The sequence below is a fragment of the Lepidochelys kempii genome, chromosome 4 (genome assembly GCF_965140285.1).
Source record: "Lepidochelys kempii isolate rLepKem1 chromosome 4, rLepKem1.hap1, whole genome shotgun sequence".
NCBI lineage: Eukaryota > Metazoa > Chordata > Testudines > Cheloniidae > Lepidochelys > Lepidochelys kempii.
In genome coordinates, this window is record NC_136383.1 from 98683602 (window position 1) to 98704078 (window position 20477).

Consider the following 20477-nt stretch of genomic DNA (forward strand, 5'->3'; position numbering starts at 1 on the left):
GTCATTAGTGCAAGATAGGATTTGACCTGTTTAATCAGATATGTAGCCCCAAAATTTCCACAGATCTATTTATGGGGTAATTACAAACATTACAGTCATTTCCATGATGCAAGCTGCTGCTTAAGGACCCGATCCCGTGAGAGGAACAGTTCAGGAAGACCTCTGAGTCCAAACAGATCCCCACTGATATCAGTGTGGCTCTAAATAGACACAGGAGTCCGCCTGCATATTGTAACTTGCAGGGTACGTTTTAAGATTACATATTTGCTCATGGGCACTTTCATGTTGCACTAGGGAATGTTCAATCATGGGCTAAAAGTAGAATGGTAGGTGTGAAACATCAAAGGTCAGTGAACCCCTTCCACTCAGAACCAACATAGCATTACCACAGCTCTTAAAACAGACACAGTCAATAACATTCCCATGTGATATTAATACAATCTGCCAGTCTTACATAGTGTCAATGTTGCCAACTCTCACAATTCTATCATTAGTTTTGCGATATTGGCCCAGCGCCTGGAGTTATGTGATCTCAATTTATTTTTTTTAAATGTAAGTTTCTAGCCCATATGGATATGGAGAAAAACTTGACAAGATGAACTTTAAAGGCTCAAAAAGCTGCAGGCAAACAAAGAACCTAAATCTTACGATTTTTAAAAATCTTATAACGTAAATCAATCTCATGAGTTTTGAGGGCAAGACTCATGATTTTTTTTTTAACCTTTAGTGTGGCAATACCGCAGTGTTTTAAGATATGGGGAAATTACTTCATTATTTCAAAAAGTGGGGGGAATTGAAAATACAGTGCCTTGCACATTGTGTTGTCAAAGTGAGTGCCAAGTACCTCTTTGACAAAAACATAACCCTTTCATTGCTGTTCTCTGTTACAGCCGCTGTGTGACCGTACAGTAGCAGGCACATAGAGCAGCACCAAAAGTATGTTTTGCCACAGGTATGGGGTATATAGTGTAGCATTTAAGTAACTTATAAATTAAGGAGGATACTCTACCCTTGTTCCTCATGTGGAACTTCCACTGACGACCATAAGAATTCTATGCAAAGCTCAAAGGGAAAATATCCCTCTCAAAAGGAGAAACTTATTTTTAATAAATAAAACTCGTAAGCACATACCGTATTACTCTGATTTAGCGTGTGTACCATTACAGTTACACAGTAAAAGCTACGGTTTTTAAAAAGATCACAAACTACAGGTATACGTTCTACTCAGTCCAAGGATATTTCCCAAGGAACTGATACATAATCCTACTCTGATAGGAGGAAAGTGGGAAACTGTACTTTCACAAAGAGGGTGCCACAGACTGAGGACTTCTTTCACATCTTTTTCAGGATTTACTTTTCTTTTTTGTCTCCAGGTAAAACCTTAATATTTGTGCTTGAACAAAAGTTTAGGTCTCTTAAGTTACTGCCCTGTGCTGATTTAAGAACTGACATTTCATTTTTCTCACACTGATAGCACAGTATTGGCACACAATGCCACAAAACAGCAATTTATAAAATCAATCTAAACCCAGTAGTTTATTCAGTTTAACAAGATTTAATCCCAAATTCAGAATGTTTGGAGGGGAGAGGAAGAAAAAAGATGTGATTGAAAACTATAAAGAAAACCCCTCCTAATGGAGGTTACAGGCATTCTTGCAAGAGACCAACTCACTGGAAGTAAAACTTACAGAAAGGAAGGATGACTTAAAGCTATTGTATGTACACATTGCAGTTAAACTAAACAAACAAACAACCCCCCCAAAAACACAGCTTGCACCATTTTCTTAAGAAATGGAAGTTATTCACAACTGGCGGGCCAACCAGCTTTTAGTTAATGTTACTGTAAATCCAGAACACCTCTGCTTGCTTCTGGTGTACAAGAAAGCAGAATCTGGCCCATTAAATTCTAATTAGGCAAAAAGACAAGGACACATGAAAAGACTTCTGTAACTTTGCCAATCTGGTCCAAAAACCTAAAATAGTAATGAACTGTAGATGGAGAGGGATTTTGTCATTTTCCCGAGACCGCCTTGTAAATTTCATGCACAAACTGAATGCATATTGAAAGAATATGCCACTTAAAACATATTGTACACCTTAAGAGGTATATGTTAGGTCTGGTCTAAACTACAGAGTTAGGTTGGTGTAACCCTAACTCTGTAAACATCTACACTACAATGTTGCTCCTGCTGATGTAAGTTGCCTATTACCCTGACTTAATAACTCCACCTCCGCAAGAGGCGTAGCACTTAGTTCTATGTAGTTAGGTCGACGCAGTGTCAGTGTAGATACTGCATTACTTATGTCAGTCCCTGGCAAGTGACAGACCGAGGATCGCTGTCCTGTCAGCCCCATGTTGTGGGACTCAATCAGTCAGTGCCCTACCATGCTCCATACACACAGTTAAACTATGCTCCTGGTGAGGATGTGCACGGCCGACAGAAGGAGCATAGTGTGGAATGTTGTAAGAGTCCAAGAATGCTCAGCAGTCTCATTGTTTGAGTGGCTGAATTTTTTGACACCACTTTAAGAAGTATTGTTCAGTTGTCAGTGGTGCGGGGGGGGAAGAGGGAATTAGTTTTATTTTTTAAATATGTATTTTTATACCATTAGAACTCTCATAGAGGTAAGGTGTGTTAGAACAACTCAGCAAGTGCCTTGAGACGATCTTTCTGTGTCTCATGGTATAAAGTTGAAGGGAATTAGGTCATGTATAGTTCTTTTCCACTTGCCAAATTGCTAATGAAAATATACCATATGAATAAAGGTATTGCTATATGTGATCAACCAATGGCCTATCTAGTCCAAGGTCCTACCTCTGCCAGTAGCAAGTATCAGATCCTACAAGAAAAGTACAATCCCCCATGATAGGCAGTTATTCAATACCATACCCACACAGGAAATTTCTTCATATTCCTGCAATCAAAGATTTGTTTATCAGTGAATCTGACATTCGTATTTATGTTATATCTCAGACTGAGAAATTCCATTTCTGTTATTACTAAATTGTGCACATTCCTCTCTGATATTCTTTTTCTGGACTTTACCCTTTACTAACCAAGTTACTCATGTATACTACTGCTCCTAAAAAGCTGTGGTTATAAGGTAGAATCAGGTGAGTCTGCTAAGCCTGTTCTGTGTGGAATAGAAAAAAGTGAATAGGATCTGCCCCAGACATTTCTTTTACTCAAAAACATTCTCATACTTTTCTTGACTTGGTTATCACTACATTTAAGAGGCCAGCTCCCCAAAGGGTTAAGGTACATTGGTCCTGGAGAACCTTAAACTAATGTTTCCTAAGCTTGTATCTCTTCTGAGTAGCGTGAGTGTAAGAGAACTTCCACTTCTAGTACTGTCAGTCCAGCAGATTTCCACTGATCAACATTACATTCACTTAAAAACCCTAGCTTTTGGAGCTTGATGATCAACCTGGTAAACTCCTGCATCAGTTGAAATGACTGGATTTAAATCAGTCAGGTACTGCGATACAGCATGGTATGAATACCTGTTTGTTTCCAATCTGATAACTACCTCACCAGCATTTACTCAAGAACTGTCAAGGAAGGTACAAGAAATAAGAGGGAGCAGGGATGAATATGAACATTTCAGGGGAGGGTACCAAAGATGTATTTGGTGTGCTGTCCTTGGGTCAGTGAATGGGAGCCGGAAGATTTGTGGGAGCTATAGTCACACTAGAATGCCATTGGAAGAGCTATTGATAGGATTGGTCTTGGTAAAGAGCAGGCGAGAATTTGAGATCCTGTGCTGTGGGTATGGTGGATTTGGGCATCTCTCTAGGGATAGGTATTGACAGGACTACCAAGTCCAGTTAACTCTTCAGGTCCATTGATTTCCATTCTTTCTTTAGGAGCAATGCCAGTTATAAACAGTTTCAAAATTGTTTAGTTCATAAAATATTCAGGAATGTTAGCATAAGTAGGTGTCTTTCATTTTACGTTCCACAGAGACATCTGGGGATGATAGGACATGTTTCAAGTCCATGGCTACAAGAAAATGTAAAATCTCTATCCTGCAAGCCTGGTTTCTTTGTCAAAGAGAAAGTGAAGAGTCATAAAAATATATAACTGGACTAAGTCCAGGTTTCTTAGCAAAAGAAGAAATAGATGGAAGCCGCTCTCTAGGGATTTGAGATGACATTTAAGTGTTACAGTAACAACTAACCCTAATCAAGGACTAGGGCTCCATTTTGCTAGGAGTAGGCTCTGTACAGGCAAGTAACAAAACCAGTCTTTGCCCCAGAGAACTCACAATCTACAAGACAGACAGTCTGCAAGAGGTGGATGAAATTGACAAATGAGTGAGGGTGGGCTCTAAGAGTGAGATAACACTAAAATGTTTTTTCAGAAAAGTACAAGTCATAGCTCACTACTTGCCTAACAAATGCCACACACAGGGAACTGTAGGCACCACAGCAACTATAGGTTCCAGAAGATCAGTGGTTCCATGTCACAGGCTGTTTTGTACCATTCAAGTTCACATAGAAAACTGCGTTAGTAGTTTTAGCCTTTTCATCTTTTGTTCCTTAATAACAATCTAAGATTAGGACTTTCCTCAAAACTCTTCTCTTCTCCATTTAAAGTAGCATCTGCCATTTCGGTATGACAGGTATACGACTCAGACTTCAGCTCTTTATCTGCATTCTAACAAAACAGCAAAGATTTTTTTTTTGTTTAATTTAACGTTAGTCCCCCAAAACTTTCTCACTGTTTGCATTTCCTACTCCTAGTGTCTTCAGCTTACCCATCTCAGGACTCTCTACATTCTAGTAACTTGCAGTGACTCCAGCATAGCTTTTTCACTTTAACAATAGATTTTACCTAATGGTTTGTTCCTTGTAGAGCTATTCTAAACACTTCTTCAGTCCTTAGGCTTTCAGTTCCACTTTTGTGATTGCAGGCAAAATTGGGTATCTGGATGTTTATTATGGCCTTTCAGGATTTGTGGATGGGGGCATATTCTGCAAGTGATTGGACCTTACAGGAATCTTCTACAATAAATTATAATATGTAAATGAAGATCTCAGAAGAGAGATGTTGGTGTCTTGTGTTGTGTTGTAACAAGCACCTCCATTAACTTGATATTTGCAGTAAGAAAATAACAGGGTGGGGAAAGGTTCATCAGTAATAAAGTACAACAATGTGTTTTCATTTTCAGCTCTTAAATCACCCAGTACTTTAACTATTGAAAGTGCAAGAATTATGGAATTGGGTTTATAGGCATGAATCTTGTCCAGTTGAAAATATCTGGGCTGAAGGACAGGGAGTCAGAGAGAAATCTGCTTTGGTGTAATGATATTGGTGCAAATTTCTACAGTGTAGACAGATCTTCTGTCCATCTTCCACAAACATTTTGTGTTAAAGCCATGAGAGTTATATCTGTAAATCTAAATAAAGAGCTTTTATAGTGTTTATTGATTAAAAAGAATTGATGGATTCTGAACCATTCTGCTGAGCAATTCCACTAGTAGCATTATTGTAGTTCTACAAAACTGTTCTCAGTAGTAACACAGAATGTAAAATTTACCTGTATTTTCATCTCGCAAACCACCAAGTCTAAATATCCTGATACAGAGAGGTACCCTACTCCACACTGTTGTCCCAAACATCTTATTGCTCAATACTTATCAAGCTCTGTTGCTAGATTAGATACTTTAAACTAACTGCTGGAGCTAAAGGAACGTAGTGTGCGTGTGCCAAGATTTCCTACTGGCTCAAAAGTCACTTATTCTAAGTTGTAATTTTTATACAGACCACCTTTTCAGATTGTCTGACTGTAACATAGGCAACACTCAGTGAGACTTTGTACTGTACCTCTCAGCAGTGCAGCTCAGAATTCACAGCTCAGTGGCAGTGGGGGTGGTGAGGGGAAGCTAGAGGGGTTTAAAGCCACCTTTTTACCTTCAGAGTTCTTGGCTGCTCTGAGGGCTGGAGCGTTCCCTGTGTAATCTAGAGAAGCCCCGAGGGTCTAACAGCAGCCTCCCTGAGTTGCTCTGAATCTCCTCAGCGCTATGTGTTGCAGCCTCACCCCTGATATGCGCATGCCACCCCCAGTGATGCCCCTTGTCATAACCATAAGGGTAGCCTAAAATTCCTCCTTATCTGTAAGGGGTTAAGAAGCTCAAATAACCTGGTTGGCACCTGACCAAAGGAACCAATGGGGACAAAAGATGCTTTCAAATCAAGGGGGTGGGGGGAAATCAGTTGACTAAGGAGCAAGTGACTGATTATGTGATTTGGCTGACAGCTTTGGCTGCGGGTAGAAGAGGCAGGAAATAAAAAACAGGTCCTGTTGCTAACTTGAGTGGGACCAGGGAGTTTCTCCACTGGGAGACCCGAAGACAGAAATCCTGGCCTTATTGAAGTTAATAGGATTTTAACACTGATTTTAAGAATGTCAAGATTTTACCCTGGGTGCTGTTTGGTCTTTCCTGGTAAAGGCCTGGGGAAAGAACCTGAAAGGAGCTGTGATCAGAAGCCACTGAGAGGAGCTAGAGAAAGACTGGAACTATTCACAGACCTTAAGAGGAGGGCTGTGGAGAATTCCTGAAGACCAGGGACTGAAAGGACAATAGAGCCATGAAGCAGGGACTGTGTTTTGGCCCCTGACACAAGAGAAAGCAACACCCCTGCAGTGAGGGGGAAAGCACTATGAAACTCTCGGGAAGGGCTGAAAGGACTCTGAAGCCATGCTAGAGGGGCAAAACGACATGGGGATAGAACAGGTTAAAAAACAAAATCCTAGTTTTTGCAAAATAGTTCTTGTTTAGAGTGTTTGAAATTAACCCTTTTAAAAAAACAATGTTGCAGGAATTTTTATTGAAAACATCAGAATGGTGATAGAAATTGTATTTACTAAAAACCTAGTGTTTGGTAATTGAAAAGTTTGATAAGCGTTTTAATAATGTTTTTGATGACAATGGAAAAATATTGAAAAGATGTACAACTCCCCCCTATAAAAACTGAACACATTTTGTTTTTGAAAGAAGGCCATTTTCTGACTACAAAGAACTTCAGCCAACTCTGGTTGGTGAGCCTGGATACAGGGTGAACAGCTGAATAAATTTTGTTTAATAACAATAAATGAAACCCCATAGGGGAGACTTTTGTATTAAACATCAGCATGATGTGGGAGACTTTACTGATTTTGCTAAGGTGGGGCCTTGAAGTGAAACTGCTACACTGCAAATAGTGTGTGCAGATGGAGAGAATATAGCAACCAACTGACAGGACCAGGAGGGAGGAGAAGCCTTAATACAGTGTCTGAAACAAAATATTTGTTTAAAAAGTTACATTGACTGAGGGAGGTTGTGTATATGAGACTGGGCTGTTGTCCCACATGTAACTGGCTCTGTCTAGCTACAGTAGTTTGCTATTCTGAGAAAAAACACAAAAAATAGTCCCTTTTTTAAACTAGCAAACACTTCTCTTGAAAGATAATTGGTTTTTTATACTAAGAACTTTTTTTTCTTCCTTTAAATCTTCAGAGGTTTTCTGACTTCTACTGAACAGAATTTCACAGCAATTGGCAAATCCAGGTAATGAGAGCAAAATACTGAGGCACAGATCTTCAAAGGTAATTGGGCACCGAACTTCCATTGATTTCAGTGGGAACCAGCTTCTTAATATCTTTGAGGCTCTGGGCCTGCATGTGTTCTCTCAGTGACCTGGGTTCTGCTCGATAAGCAATTCCTGCTTATTGTTAACAACTTGCTGTAGTAATTCCACAATATCATCACATCTCCAGATATTTCTCTAACAAGGAAAGTGAAAGAGGCACATTTGTGGATTTTTTTAAAACCAGTTTTGTAGATTTAAGAGCAAGGATATTGGGCTGGATCCTCGGCTCCATTTAATTGATTTTGCACGGCTCCTGCAGGACTAATCAGACTTAAAGCCATCTTAAATGACTCTCTGAAGATTTCGCTGGCATTGGAGAGGTAGGGGGAATATTTGGGTTGCAGCTTCTACATCATCTCTCTCCTGAACCCAATGTAGGAGGCATGTTATAAAAAAATGAAGCATGTTCAAAGTGCCTCTTTGCCATGTTGATCCTTTGTGGCCAGAATGACCCCTTACAATTGCAAGCAGTCAGTGGACAGAGCAATCCTGGTCTTATATACCTTTTGGAGAGTCTGAGAAAACATAGAACAGCTCCAAGACGAGGACACCTTAAAGGAGGTTTAGAAACCAATTTTGCACGCTCCTCCTCTGCTACTGCCATCCACCTGCCTCAACATGTGGCAAACTTTATGGGATATGCAGTGACTGGGACAGCCCCTATAGAAGTGGGGAGGAGAGCACACACTGGGGGAATGCAAGGGTGGCCCCTACTACTCTGCCCATTGGCCAGCTGGAGTAAGAGGGGAGCTGACTGGTCCCTTGTTGGGGCTAAATTGTGGATTTTTTGCCTTCCTTGCAGCAGTTGGGAGGCACAGTTAGGTTAAACAGGAATAAGATTTAGTAATCAGTGGTAGTACTTGGTAAGGATGTTGGTTTGTCGCAACTTGCAGCCAATTTCCAGTGTGGTTAAAAGGCAGGGATTGTTCTCAGAGTAAAAGACCTGGGATTTTGATGGTAGGTTTTTTATACCCAGAGAATAGGGCAGGGGTGGGCAAACTTTTTGGCTTGAGGGCCATATCGGGGTTGCAAAACTTTATGGAGGGCCGGGTAAGGAAGGCTGTGCCTCCCCAAACAGCCTGGACGCCGCCCCCTATCCACCCCCTCCCACTTCCCGCCTCCTGACTGCCCCCCTCAGAACCCCCGACCCATCCAACCCCCGCCCCCCACTTCTTGTCCCCTGACTGCCCCCTCCTGGGACTCCTGCCCCTAACCACCCCCCGGGACCCCAGACCCTATCCAACCCCCCTGCTCCCAGTCCCCTGACTGCCCCGACCCCTATCCACACCCCCACCCCCTGACTGTCCCCTGGGACCCCACCCCCTATGCAACCTCCCTGCTCCCCTGACTGCCCGTCCCCAGAATCTCCACCCCATCCAACCACTCCCTGTCCCCTGATGGGACCCCCTGCCCCTTATCCAACCCCTCCCCGCCCCTTTACCACGCCACTCAGAGTGGCAGAAGCTCACAGCCACGCTGCCTGGCAGGAGCAGCGGGCCACAGCGCCGGCAGCTCAGCGCACTGAGGCTGCGAGGGAGGGGGAACAGCAGGGGACGGGACGGGGGTAGCCTCCCCGGTCGGGACCTCAGGGGCTGGGCAGGACGGTCCCGCAGGCCATAGTTTGCCCGCCTCTGGGATAAGGGGAGACCTTGTGGCATGCACGGGCCAAGTTCCTCCCCCCGCCACATTTCAGTACCTTCTGTCCCCCTCGCAGGTTGTGTGGCTGCGAGTGAAAGGATTCAGATGAGAGAGCTGAATCTAAGGGGTAAGCTGAGGAGAGTCTACCCTGAGTTATGGGCTATACAGTAGGAGCCTTGTAACCCTGCACTGGAACCACTTAAAATGCCTCGTATGCAAGAGTCTGGTTGACAGGACAGGTAGCGCCCCTCCTTTGGTTAAGTTTAACAAAGTTGCAGCATGACACTTAAAATCTGTCCTTGTGTCTGTCCTCGTTCGCTGACATGTCCTGAAAACTGCTCTGATACAGCTGAAGACATGGCTTATTAACTGTAGAAGTTGGATATGCTGGCTGCTGCAACTGATATTATTGTTCTCTCATTACACTGACAACAAACTCACACGCCCTTTACGGATGACCTGCTTAAGATTTCTTTTTATGGGGTCTGTGACACTTAATGTGTCTTTTTATTGCAAAATGAAGGGCTGGAAGGTGTTTTCCAAAGAAACAATTTTTTTAATTTAACTTTACTTTGAAATAGGTGGAATATCATGAGTAGAGGGATTACTCGGTGTCTCAGGTGTTGACTGGGTGTTTTCTCATTCCCTAACCAAAGAACAGGGTGCAGAATCCTTAATAAAGACTATGTTCCCAGGTGTTTATTATTCACTGAAGTTAGATAGGTGTTAACAAAAAATAACAAAACAAAGAAACCCCAACAAATAACAGTCTGACTAAAAATTCCTTCCAGGCAGTATACATCTCCAGTAAAATAGTCTTGCTCACCTTACTCACAAAGAATCCCAGCCCATACATACTCCACACATGAACAATACAAATCCACTTGCCTCCCAAATTGCTTCATGCATCTTGTTTCAGATATCAATGCTGACTTATGATGCTTTAGTCTAAATTGCTCAAATACTGATTCCTGGCTCTGCCATTGTATATCCAACCTCATTAATTACCTTAATCTACCCAGAAAGCGTTAAAAGGAACACCTTATTTAAAAAGTTGGCAGAAGAATGATAAATTTTTGTCCAGAATCAATACGTAAGATTAAAACAGTTTATATGCCACACTGATGTGCCAAAAATATTTTTCCGTATTTTTTACCTATGTGCTCATTAAAGCAAGGCACACATTTTTCTAAGGGAAAGAGAAGTAAAACTTTACACTTACAAGTCTATTCTGCACCATGTAACGAATATAACACCACTGCCAGCAACATTTAGTGCATATGCTTCCCTGAAAAGAGAGGATTCCTATTTTGCAGAATTTAACTGATGCAGTCCACTCCCAGTGTCTTTCAGTTACTGAGCTCAAATTAACATTTGACTTGGCGCCATAAATTCAGAACTGAAGATATTGTGATGGGCAAACATCGTACCTATCTCTAACAAGGGGAACAAAGATGACCCTGGAGAATTATAGACAAGGCAGCCTAACTTTAATACCTGGAAAAATACTTGAACAAATTATTAAACAATAAATTTGTAACTACCTAGAGGATAATATAACGAATAGCCATCATGGATTAGTCAAGAACAAATCATGCCAAACCAACCCAATTTCCTTCTTTTGACAGTGTTACTGGCCTGGTGGATGTGCGTGAAGCAGCAGATGTGATATATCTTGATTTTAGTAAGGCTTTAAAAACAGTTCCACATAACAGTTTCATAAGCAAACTAGGGAAATGTCATCTAGATTAAACTACTATAAAATGGGTGCACAATTGGCTGAAAGACCGTACTCAAAGAGCAGTTATCAATGGTTCACTGTCAAACTTGAAGGGCGTATCTGCTGAGGTCAGTCCTGAGTCTGGTACTAGTCAATATTTTTGTTAACGACTTAGATAATGCTGTGGAGAGTATGCTTATAAAATTTGCAGATGACACCAGGCTGGGCAGGTTGCAAGCACTTTGGAGGACAGGATTAGAATTCAAAATGACCTTGACAAATTAGAGAACTCATCTGAAATTAATACAAGATTAAATTCAGTAATGCCAGGTACAAAGTATTACACTTAGGAAGGAAAAAAAAATCAAATGCACAACTACAAAATGGGAAATAACTGGATAGAAAGTAGTGCTGCTGAAAAGGATCTGCAGGTTATAGTGAATCACAATTTGAATACAAGTCAAGAGTGTGATGTAGTTGTGAAAAAGGCTAATATCATTTTGGGGTGTATTAATAGGAATATCATACATAAGACACAGGAGGTAATTGCCCTGCTGTACTCAGTACTGGTGAGGCCTCAGCTGGAGTACTGTGTTCAATTCTGGGCACCACACTTTAGAAAAGATGTGGATATATTGAGAGAGTCCAGAGGAGAGCAATAAAAAAAGATAAAAGGTTTAGAAAACCTGACCTAATAGGAAAGGTTAAAATAAATTTGGCATGTTTAGTTTTGAGAAAAGAAGATACCTTGATAGTCTTTAAATATATTAAGGGCTGTTATAAAGAAGACAGTGATTCTCCATGTCCACTGAAAGTAGGGCAACAAGTAATGGGCTTAAAAGATTTAGGTTAGATATTAGGAAAAACTTTCTAACCATAAGTTCTGGAATAGGCTTCCAAGGGAGGTTGTGGAATTCTCATCATTGGAGATTTTTAAGTACAGGTTAGACAAACACTTGTCAGGGATGGTGTAAGTGCAGGGGGCTGGACTTGATGATTCTCAAAGTTCCTTCCAGCCCTACATTTCTATGATTCTATGGCAGGAGATCTTTTCTTGAGCTTGAGGTAAGATACTAGCTACAACCTTAACAAATACCTACTCCTATTATACAGGAGTATGTACACCACTTTTACAAAAGTTGATGGGAGGGCTAGTGAGGATGAACACAGGAATTATCATTTTTTGCTAGGTGTCTACAATGTTATTGAACCTTAAAGTACCTTCTAAAAGCAACCTGTCCTGGCAGCAGTAAACAATCGGTGTTTTGCATGCGTGTGTGTGTCTGAGAAAGATGATAGCCACAGCCTTCCCAGGCTGTCACTGGCCATTTCCCATTTTGATGTTCCGATCGAAATAGCATCCTATGATTTCCTGGGCCTGCCAGGCACACCAGCAGAGAATGGATCGAAGAAGATAACCTCTGTCTGCTGCTGTTCTTTTATAGGCAAGCCCTTGTTGGCCTGCTAATACCAGAACTTGGGAGAAGTACTGGGAGTTAATACCCTAACCAAGGAGTGCTGCCATTGGCCAGCAGTCACAATGCCCTCCATGTGGGGGCACCAAACCACCCAAAATGGGCTGGTTGTGAAGGGCCAGACCTCCTTTACTGATGTCAAATATCCATTGTCAATTTACAGCACTGTCTGGGAAATCTCAGGTCTGATATTTCAAATGCACAGTAAGAAGTATACAAGAAATATTTCAGAAGTAAAAGAGAAAACACATTTGTCTAGGAAAAAACCTTTAACTGCACTACAGATGCTAGGATAGCTATCAATGTATTTTTGTTTTAATGTAAAGCATTATTTGTATACCCACAACAAAACATGGACCTGCAGAAGTTTTCAAGCAATCTTCTAACAGCTTCATACGAGTCTTCTGGAGCTCAGGACTGTCCCACTCTTCTGTTTCTACTCCCCAGTATAAGTCTATGACCTGGAAATCAATGTATAACACACTGTTAGTTTTATCCATTACTTTAAGCTTCTCCTACATAACAAGATGAACAAGATCTCAATTAAGAGATTTGTTTTTTTATCTTTAAAGAGTTAATGTGGGCCAGTGGGTAGAGCAGTGGACAGAACTGGGTGCTATTCCCAGTCCTGACATGGACCTGCTCTGTGATGTAAGCAAGTCAACTTATCTCTCTGTTTCCCTTCTGTCTTCTCTATTTAGACTGTAAACTCTTTGGGGAAGGGACTGCCTCTTACTATATGTTTGTACAGCACCTAGCACATTGGTACCCTGATCTCAGATGGCGATTCTAGTTGCTATTGTAATGCAAATAATAAATGAATAATAATAATTATAAGACTCTCTGGGCAAAATCCTGGCCCCTATGAAGTCAGAGTCTTGCCATTGACTTCAACACAGCTCAGATTTCACCCAATGACTTTTTGACCCACCAGAGATCAAACTATCCTGTGCTAAAATGAACAAAAAAGACAGGACTGGATTAGATATTGTAATATCACTCTTCCTTTGTTCCTTAATGTTTTGTTGCTCTGGAAGCAAAAAATGCATGAATTTATAATAGCAGATGGCTTGCTGTTATGACTTTCATCTGTTGCTATAGATTCAGTTTTATAATGCTAATAAGATGCAAGCAAATGCCTGGAAGAAGCTGGTTGAGGTTGCTACATTTATTTAAGGAGATTTAGTGATGAAGCGTGGTTTCACTACATATTTTAACTAACGGATAGAAGTTTTGTTATTACAGGACCTTAATTTAAAGGAACAGAGTCCTTTATCTGTCCAAAGGTCTCAGGTTTATTAAAAAATAAACTGATGATATATCCTACTGCGATTTGCTTATTTATGCTACTATCAGCTTTCAATACAACCATGTGATACTATTATAAAGAAGTCATTACTGCACAATTTAAAAAAATTAATTAATTTACATATTTATTTGTATTATAATAGCACCTAGAGGCCTCAGTCAAGATGGAATCATATTGTGCTTGATCCAGTTTGAACACAGTAGTAAGAGAGAGTCCCTGCACTGAAGACCTTACCATCTAAAAATGTATATGGTTGATGGATTAGTCAAGTTAACCCTCTTGGAAACAGGCAAATCTTCTTAGGAAGGTTCTGGTAACAATGGCTGATGGATTATAAGACCCAATCCTGCAAACAGTTATGCACATGCTTTACTGTCATGAGTACTCATCATAGTAAAGTTAAGCACATGTGTAACTGTTTGCTGGATTGGGGCCTCAGGCACTACACGCTGGAGGTAAGTGACCACATGTGGTGAAACAGCCTAAAGAGTGAAGTGCATTATAAAGTGGAATAAAAGAGCATAATGTTAGAAAGAATAATTTTATACATTTATACTTTACATAAACTCTGTCCCAAACACCGGTCTGAGCAAGAAACTTCTTTGCAGCTCTTGCCATCTCAGCTTTCCTGCATCTCTCTGCTTCATTGATCTTTTTCTCTTTACAAGTGAAAATATTTCTTTTCTCCCTATTTCTTTCTCTTTCCCATTATTTATCTCTGTGGATTTATTATTGAACTCTGTGTTGTTTTCATCAGATGCCTGAATATTAGAATTGCATAAGACATAAATTAACTAATTCAGTCATTCTCAGCTCCAAAGATACCGTATTTGAATTTGCAGCTGGATGAACTCAAGATGTCACTCAAGAATTTTTCTCAGGCATCAAAGGAAATTTTTACTCTAACTGACCAGTCAGAAGTCAGAGAACTTGAGCTAGGACAGAAGAGAGAACAGTGTGTCAAGGGCTAACTTTCCAGCATGCTGTGTGCCTTTCCTCTATGTGTTATGAAAGGTGAGAAGGTATCTTTCTCATAACAAAATCTCCCAGAAAAATTTCAGTAGGATAGAGAAAAACCTAGTATCTTATGTTTAAATGATTTTATTGTTATTGTCTTCTTACTTTATGAATCAAACAAACTTTGTGTCTTGAATGCATGATAAATGCATTCTGATTTATTAAAATGTGATTATCGCCAGAAATGGGACTAAGTAAAAATGTCAGCTTTCTCAAAAGGCTTCTCCTTGGGTGTTTTCTAAGTCATAACTTCTTTCTTTACTGACAAAAAAGAAAGACGACTGACCAGGAATTCTATATTTTCACAGTTTTTTTCTTGTGGGGTGAATACCTTGTGCCACTGACTTTCTGTTCTTTTCAGGTTCTTATTCTATGCTCATCACTGTAGTATTTGAGCACCTTCCATTAATGCACTGAGCAATGGGACTAACGTCTGTCACATTTGTTCTCTCATCCTCTCCCCAGGTGAAAAAGTGTGTGTAGTAGGCAGTGTTTTGTTTTGTAGTGTGTGTGTTATTGTTCACAGTGTTGTTGTAGCCATGTTGGTCTCAGAACTAGATGGCATCATGGAACAGGCTACCAAAATACCCTGAGAGAATCTGCTTCAATATGGAAAAAAAATCTGATCCAATTGCACATATCTAGTTGTCACCTAACACCCCACACTGGAACCCATACAGGGTATCATTAAACAATTATAATCAATATTTGATGGGGACCACATCCTGAAAGAAATCTTTCCCAACCCTGCCCCCCTTCTGCCTTCAAACAACCGCCAACCTTGCCAAGCTCATCATCAGAAGCAAGCTCCCCACAGGCCAGGACACACCAACTCAAAGCAGCACAGACTCTGCCGTAACAACTGATGCAAAACTTACGCCCCTGAACACAGTTATCACAGCACGTGACGTCCCTCATCCAATGCACTAAATGCCCCAACAACAACTGTGTGGGTGAAATGAGACAATCACTAGGCTCTTGAAGGAACACATGCAAGAAAGTGATAAAAGACAAAAACACCATATCCCCAGTGGGTGAACACTTCTCAAAGTGATCACTCTATATCTGACCTCTCAGTCCTCATCCTCAAAGGAAACCTGCGTATCATCTTCAAAAGACGAGCCTGGGAGCTTAAATTCATAACTTTGTTAGATACTAATAATCATGGACTTAATAAAGCCAGTGGATTTATAGCTTATTACAACAATCTGTAACCCACTAACTCCCCCTGCCCCCACTTCTTTGTTCTAGGACTCCAGAGATGTTAACTGGGCACTTCACCTTGAAAGGTTTCTTAGTATGTGTTAACTTCTTATGCTAAACAATCTGTTCCACCTTGTTTTTAGCTGTGACACTCTGTGGGCAAGTCTACCCTTAAAACACTGCGTGGGTGTAGTTGCACTGATGCAGCTGCGCCACTGAAGTGCTTTCATGAAGATGCTCCAAGCCAATGGGAGAGTGCTCTCCTGTCAGTGTAGTTAATCCACCTCCCTGAGAGGTGGCAGCTAGGATGGCAGGAGAAGCTCTCCTGCTGACATAACGCTGTGTACACGGGGGGCTAGGTAGGTATGTCACTCAAGGGTGTGAAAAATCCACACCTGAGTGATGTTGTTATACCGATAGAGGTCTGTAGTTTAGACCAGACCTGAGTACCTTTTCCAGATCTGAAGAAGAGCTCTGTGTAAGCTTGAAAGCTTGTCTCTTTCACCCACAGAAGTTGGTCCAATAAAATATATTATATACTCACATGTTATATGTTTATGTTAGAAAAGGCAAGGTCAAAGAAACGCACCTTGCACTTACACCAGAAGGGGCTGAGGTTTGTGATGGTTTTTAGCTGCTGGGGAGCTTATTCCACAGTCTTGGGCTGGCCTCCTGCATACATGAGCTTTCTTTTTATTGTAGCTTCAGGTACTTTCTCAAAAGCAGGGTTCATTGGGATGCTGGAAATGAATGCTTGGAGCAATGGTTGTAAAAGGGTAGCTGGGGCCCACTTCCCTCAGTCCCTTCCGAGAAAACCTCAGCGCCCGATGATGGTAAAATGCTGAAGGCATGAATGGCGGTGGAGCATGTATTAATGCAGAGGCAGCACTGTAAAAGAACTACAGTGACTGGTGAATAATCTTTCCTTTCTGCTCAAAAGTGAAGTTTAGAATCTCCCGCTACTAACACGTGGGAAATACATTATTACTGTTGTGCTAGACAAGAGGATGTTGTTGGAGCATGTTTTTAGGCAATCACATTATCTTGCTGAAGCTGGTGGATGCACTAGCCACCTTTCATTCATGCTAAATGAAGGAGCAACTAAATCCCCATTGGTTCAGGGACAGCTGAAACAATAGACACCATTGCTGAAGGCACAGACCAGCATGGGAAGGGCTGAACAAGAACTAACTCAGGGAGAATAAGAAAGGTTTCTCTGGGACTGATTGAAAATGCAGAGGCTGAAGAATTGATTGGTGGAGGTGTGTGTCTCTCTTGGTCGGAAGCAGAAAGCAGCCAGAGAAGCAGATGATAGCATAGCCTAGAGAGTGAACAGAAACAGAACTCCTTGAGACACAGGACTGACGGGAAAGTGAGCACAGATTTCTGAACAAAGAAATTGCTTCCTGCTTCTGTGTTCAGGGGAAAAGACTTTGTATATAGTCTTTGTAAATAAGGATTTTTTTACATCGAAGGATTTACAGGATTGCATCAAATTTACAATTTACAGGATTTACAATTTACAGGATTGCATCGAAGAACTAACTGACTATCATCAATTTTTCCTACTAATGGCAACATTATTAAATCGTAGAATCGTAAGAGACCTTGAGAGGTCATCTAGTCCAGTCCCCTGCACTCATGGCAGGACTAAGTATTCTCTAGACCATTCCTGACGGGTGTTTTTCTAACCTGCTCTTAAAAATCTCAGTGATGGAGATTCCACAATCTCTCTAGGCAATTTATTGCAACACAAATGATGAATCTTTCTCAGCTACAGTTCACTTAGCACTAGTAAACATGCTTTGGCAAGCAAATCTTAGAGACATAGGTGCTGACTCCACGGGTGCTTCAGGACTGGAGCACCCACGGAAAAAAAATTAGTGGGTGCTTAGCACCCACTGGCAGCCAAGTTCCCTCCCTCTTCCCAGCACCTCCCACTCGCTGGTGGCCCTGCTGATCAACTCCTCCCCTCCCTCCCAGTGCCTCCTGCATGCTCTGGAACAGCTGTGCTATGGCATCAGGTGGCGCTGGGAGGGAGGGGGAGGAGCAGGGATGGGACATGCTTGGTGGAAAGAGGTGGGGCAGGGGAGGGAAGAAGCAGGGCGGGGGAGGGAAGAAGCAGGGCGGGGGAGGGGCCTTGAGGGAAGGTGTGGGCGGAGCAAGGGAGGGAAAAGGCAGGGCAGGGGTGGGGGCTTGGAGGAAGGGGTGGAGTGGGGGCAGGCCTGGGAGTGGAGAGAGGGTTGAGAGGAAGTTGGCGCCTATGCTTAGGGGTATCCAAAACCGATAAAGAGACACAGAAAATAAATAATTCTAGGATAAATTCCTACGTTTTATTGCTCATAAGCATGCTTCCATCCCAATTTTGCCTGAGCTCTCCTGTATCCTACATAACAATGGACCAAATTTTCAATAGTGGTTTGTAATTTTGTGCCTAGTAACTGCATATCCAAACAGGTGTGCTTGCACAACTTTGTGTGCACAAAAATAAGAGGCACTTTTGAAAATTTGGCTGTAATGCAGGGGTAGGCAAACTACGGCCTGTGGGCTGGATATGGCCCATCAGGGCCTTGGATCCAGCCCGCGGGATTGCCAGCCCTGTGGCGCTGCGGGCCCTGCGCCACTCCCAGAAGCAGCCAGCACCATGTCCCTGCAGTCCCTTTGGTGAGGGGGCGGGCAGAGGGCTCCGTGCGCTGCCCTTCCCTGCAGACAGCACCCCCCACAGCTGCCACTGGACGGGAACGGGGAACCCCGGCCAATGGGAGTTTTGGGGGAGGTACCCACAGGTGAGGGCAGCACGCGGAGCCCTCTGCCCTCACTTCCCCCAGGGGCCGCAGGGATGTGGTGCCGGCAGCTTCCGGGAGCGGCGCGGGGCCAGGGCAGGCAGCCTGCCCTGGCCCCGGTGCATGCCGCTGCCACCCTGGAGCTGCTTCATGTAAGTGGCGCCGGGCTGGAGCCTGCACCCCAAAACCCTCCCGCACCCCACTCCCTGTCCTGAGTCCCCTGCCCCGAGCCTCCTCCCTGCACCCCTGCCCTGATCCCCCCTCGCACTCCACACCACCTCCTGAATCCCAACCCCCCCGAACCCCCTCGTACATCCCACACCCCTCCTCTGACCTAACCCCTCACCCTGAGCCCCTTCCTGCACACTGCACCCCAACCTCCTACCCCAGCCCTACATTCATGGCCCTGCATGCAATTTCCCCACCCAGATGTGGCCCTCGGGCCAAAAAGTTTGCCTACCCCTGCTGTAATGTCTCAAAAAATATCTTTCAGGACTGGCATTACACCATCATGACCTAATCTTGCATCATGACCTCACAGCATTGTGTTACAACATGATGACTCTGCATCTTGATGTCATGATGTTGCATTGCAATGTGGTGATTCAGTGTCAGGCTATCAAAAATCAACTGTCACAATGGGATGACATGAGAAGTTTGCCCTGCCCAGTGAGCTGATATAGGTGTCAAACCTATATGTGCATGAAGGATACTGAGAATTTAGAAAGAAGGGGTATATGGGATACAATGGAACAAGAAGATGCTTGTGAATGATGTCAAAATGTATTTATTACTTATAATTGGAGACACTGCTCACCAAATGTCCACCCTAATAAAATATTACTCAGTGTTATTGCCTAGGTGGGTTGCCAACCTGACGCTCTGTGTAAGTGCTGACTGCCCAACCTAGACTGACTTTGGGGCTAGTCCACTTGCACATCTGATTTCTTTCTTTCTTTTTTAAGTTTTTCCTCATGAGTCAGTGTTTTCTGTTTGCTTTCTTCAGCTTCTGTCATAACAACTCCTATCATCTTTATAGGTCATTCTTTTTTTCTTACTAATTGAAAGAAGTTAGCATTTTATTTTGCATATCTTTCTGTAGGGTGCATTATCCTGTTGAACCCTTTAAGCAGAAAACACTGTAAATTGTTAACAATATATGTGAACTTTTTTGCGTGAAGCTGGCTGCCTTCATTTGCTTATGCACACTGGATTTTCTTTCTTTCTGTGACGGGGCAAGGCCAGATGGCTATAGAAAAGTAGTGAGAGATAGATATATTAGCTCCAGGCTAAACAAATCCCTGGTACCAGGATAAGTGAAATGGCAGCTGCTCCAGGTCAATTAAGACACCTGGAGCCAATTAAGAACTTTCCAGAAGGCAGGGAGAAGGCTAGGTTGATTGGGACACCTGAAGCCAATCAGGGGCTGGCTGAAACTAGTTAAAAGCTAGTCAGGTTTTAGTTAGTCAGGTGCGGGTGCATGTCAAGAGCTGTGGGAGGAAGTTGCGCTGTTGGAGAGGCTGAGTAGTACACACCATATCAGGGACAAGGAAGGAGGCCCTGAGGTAAGGGTGAAGTGGAGCTTGAGGAAGTGAGGGCTGCTGTGGGGGAAGTAGCCCAGGGAATTGTACATGTTATGTTTCTAAAAGGTCAGCTACCATAGCTGATACTATTAGGGTCCCTGGGCTGGAGTCC

The 20477-nt window shown here is 42.5% G+C and overlaps 1 protein-coding gene across 2 annotated transcripts in view; it reads right to left on the bottom strand.

The window, feature by feature from the left end:
• Positions 1 to 20477, bottom strand: part of NWD2 (NACHT and WD repeat domain containing 2) — a 126823-nt gene that overhangs the window by 46877 nt on the left and 59469 nt on the right. The window contains exon 3 of one of the 2 annotated variants that reach the window (XM_073342315.2): positions 12815 to 12931. The exons of the other annotated variant lie outside the window; for it this stretch is intronic. Coding sequence (XP_073198416.1) covers positions 12815 to 12931 — 117 coding nt within the window. The remainder of the gene's footprint in view (positions 1 to 12814; positions 12932 to 20477) is intronic. 2 annotated transcript variants of the gene reach the window in all.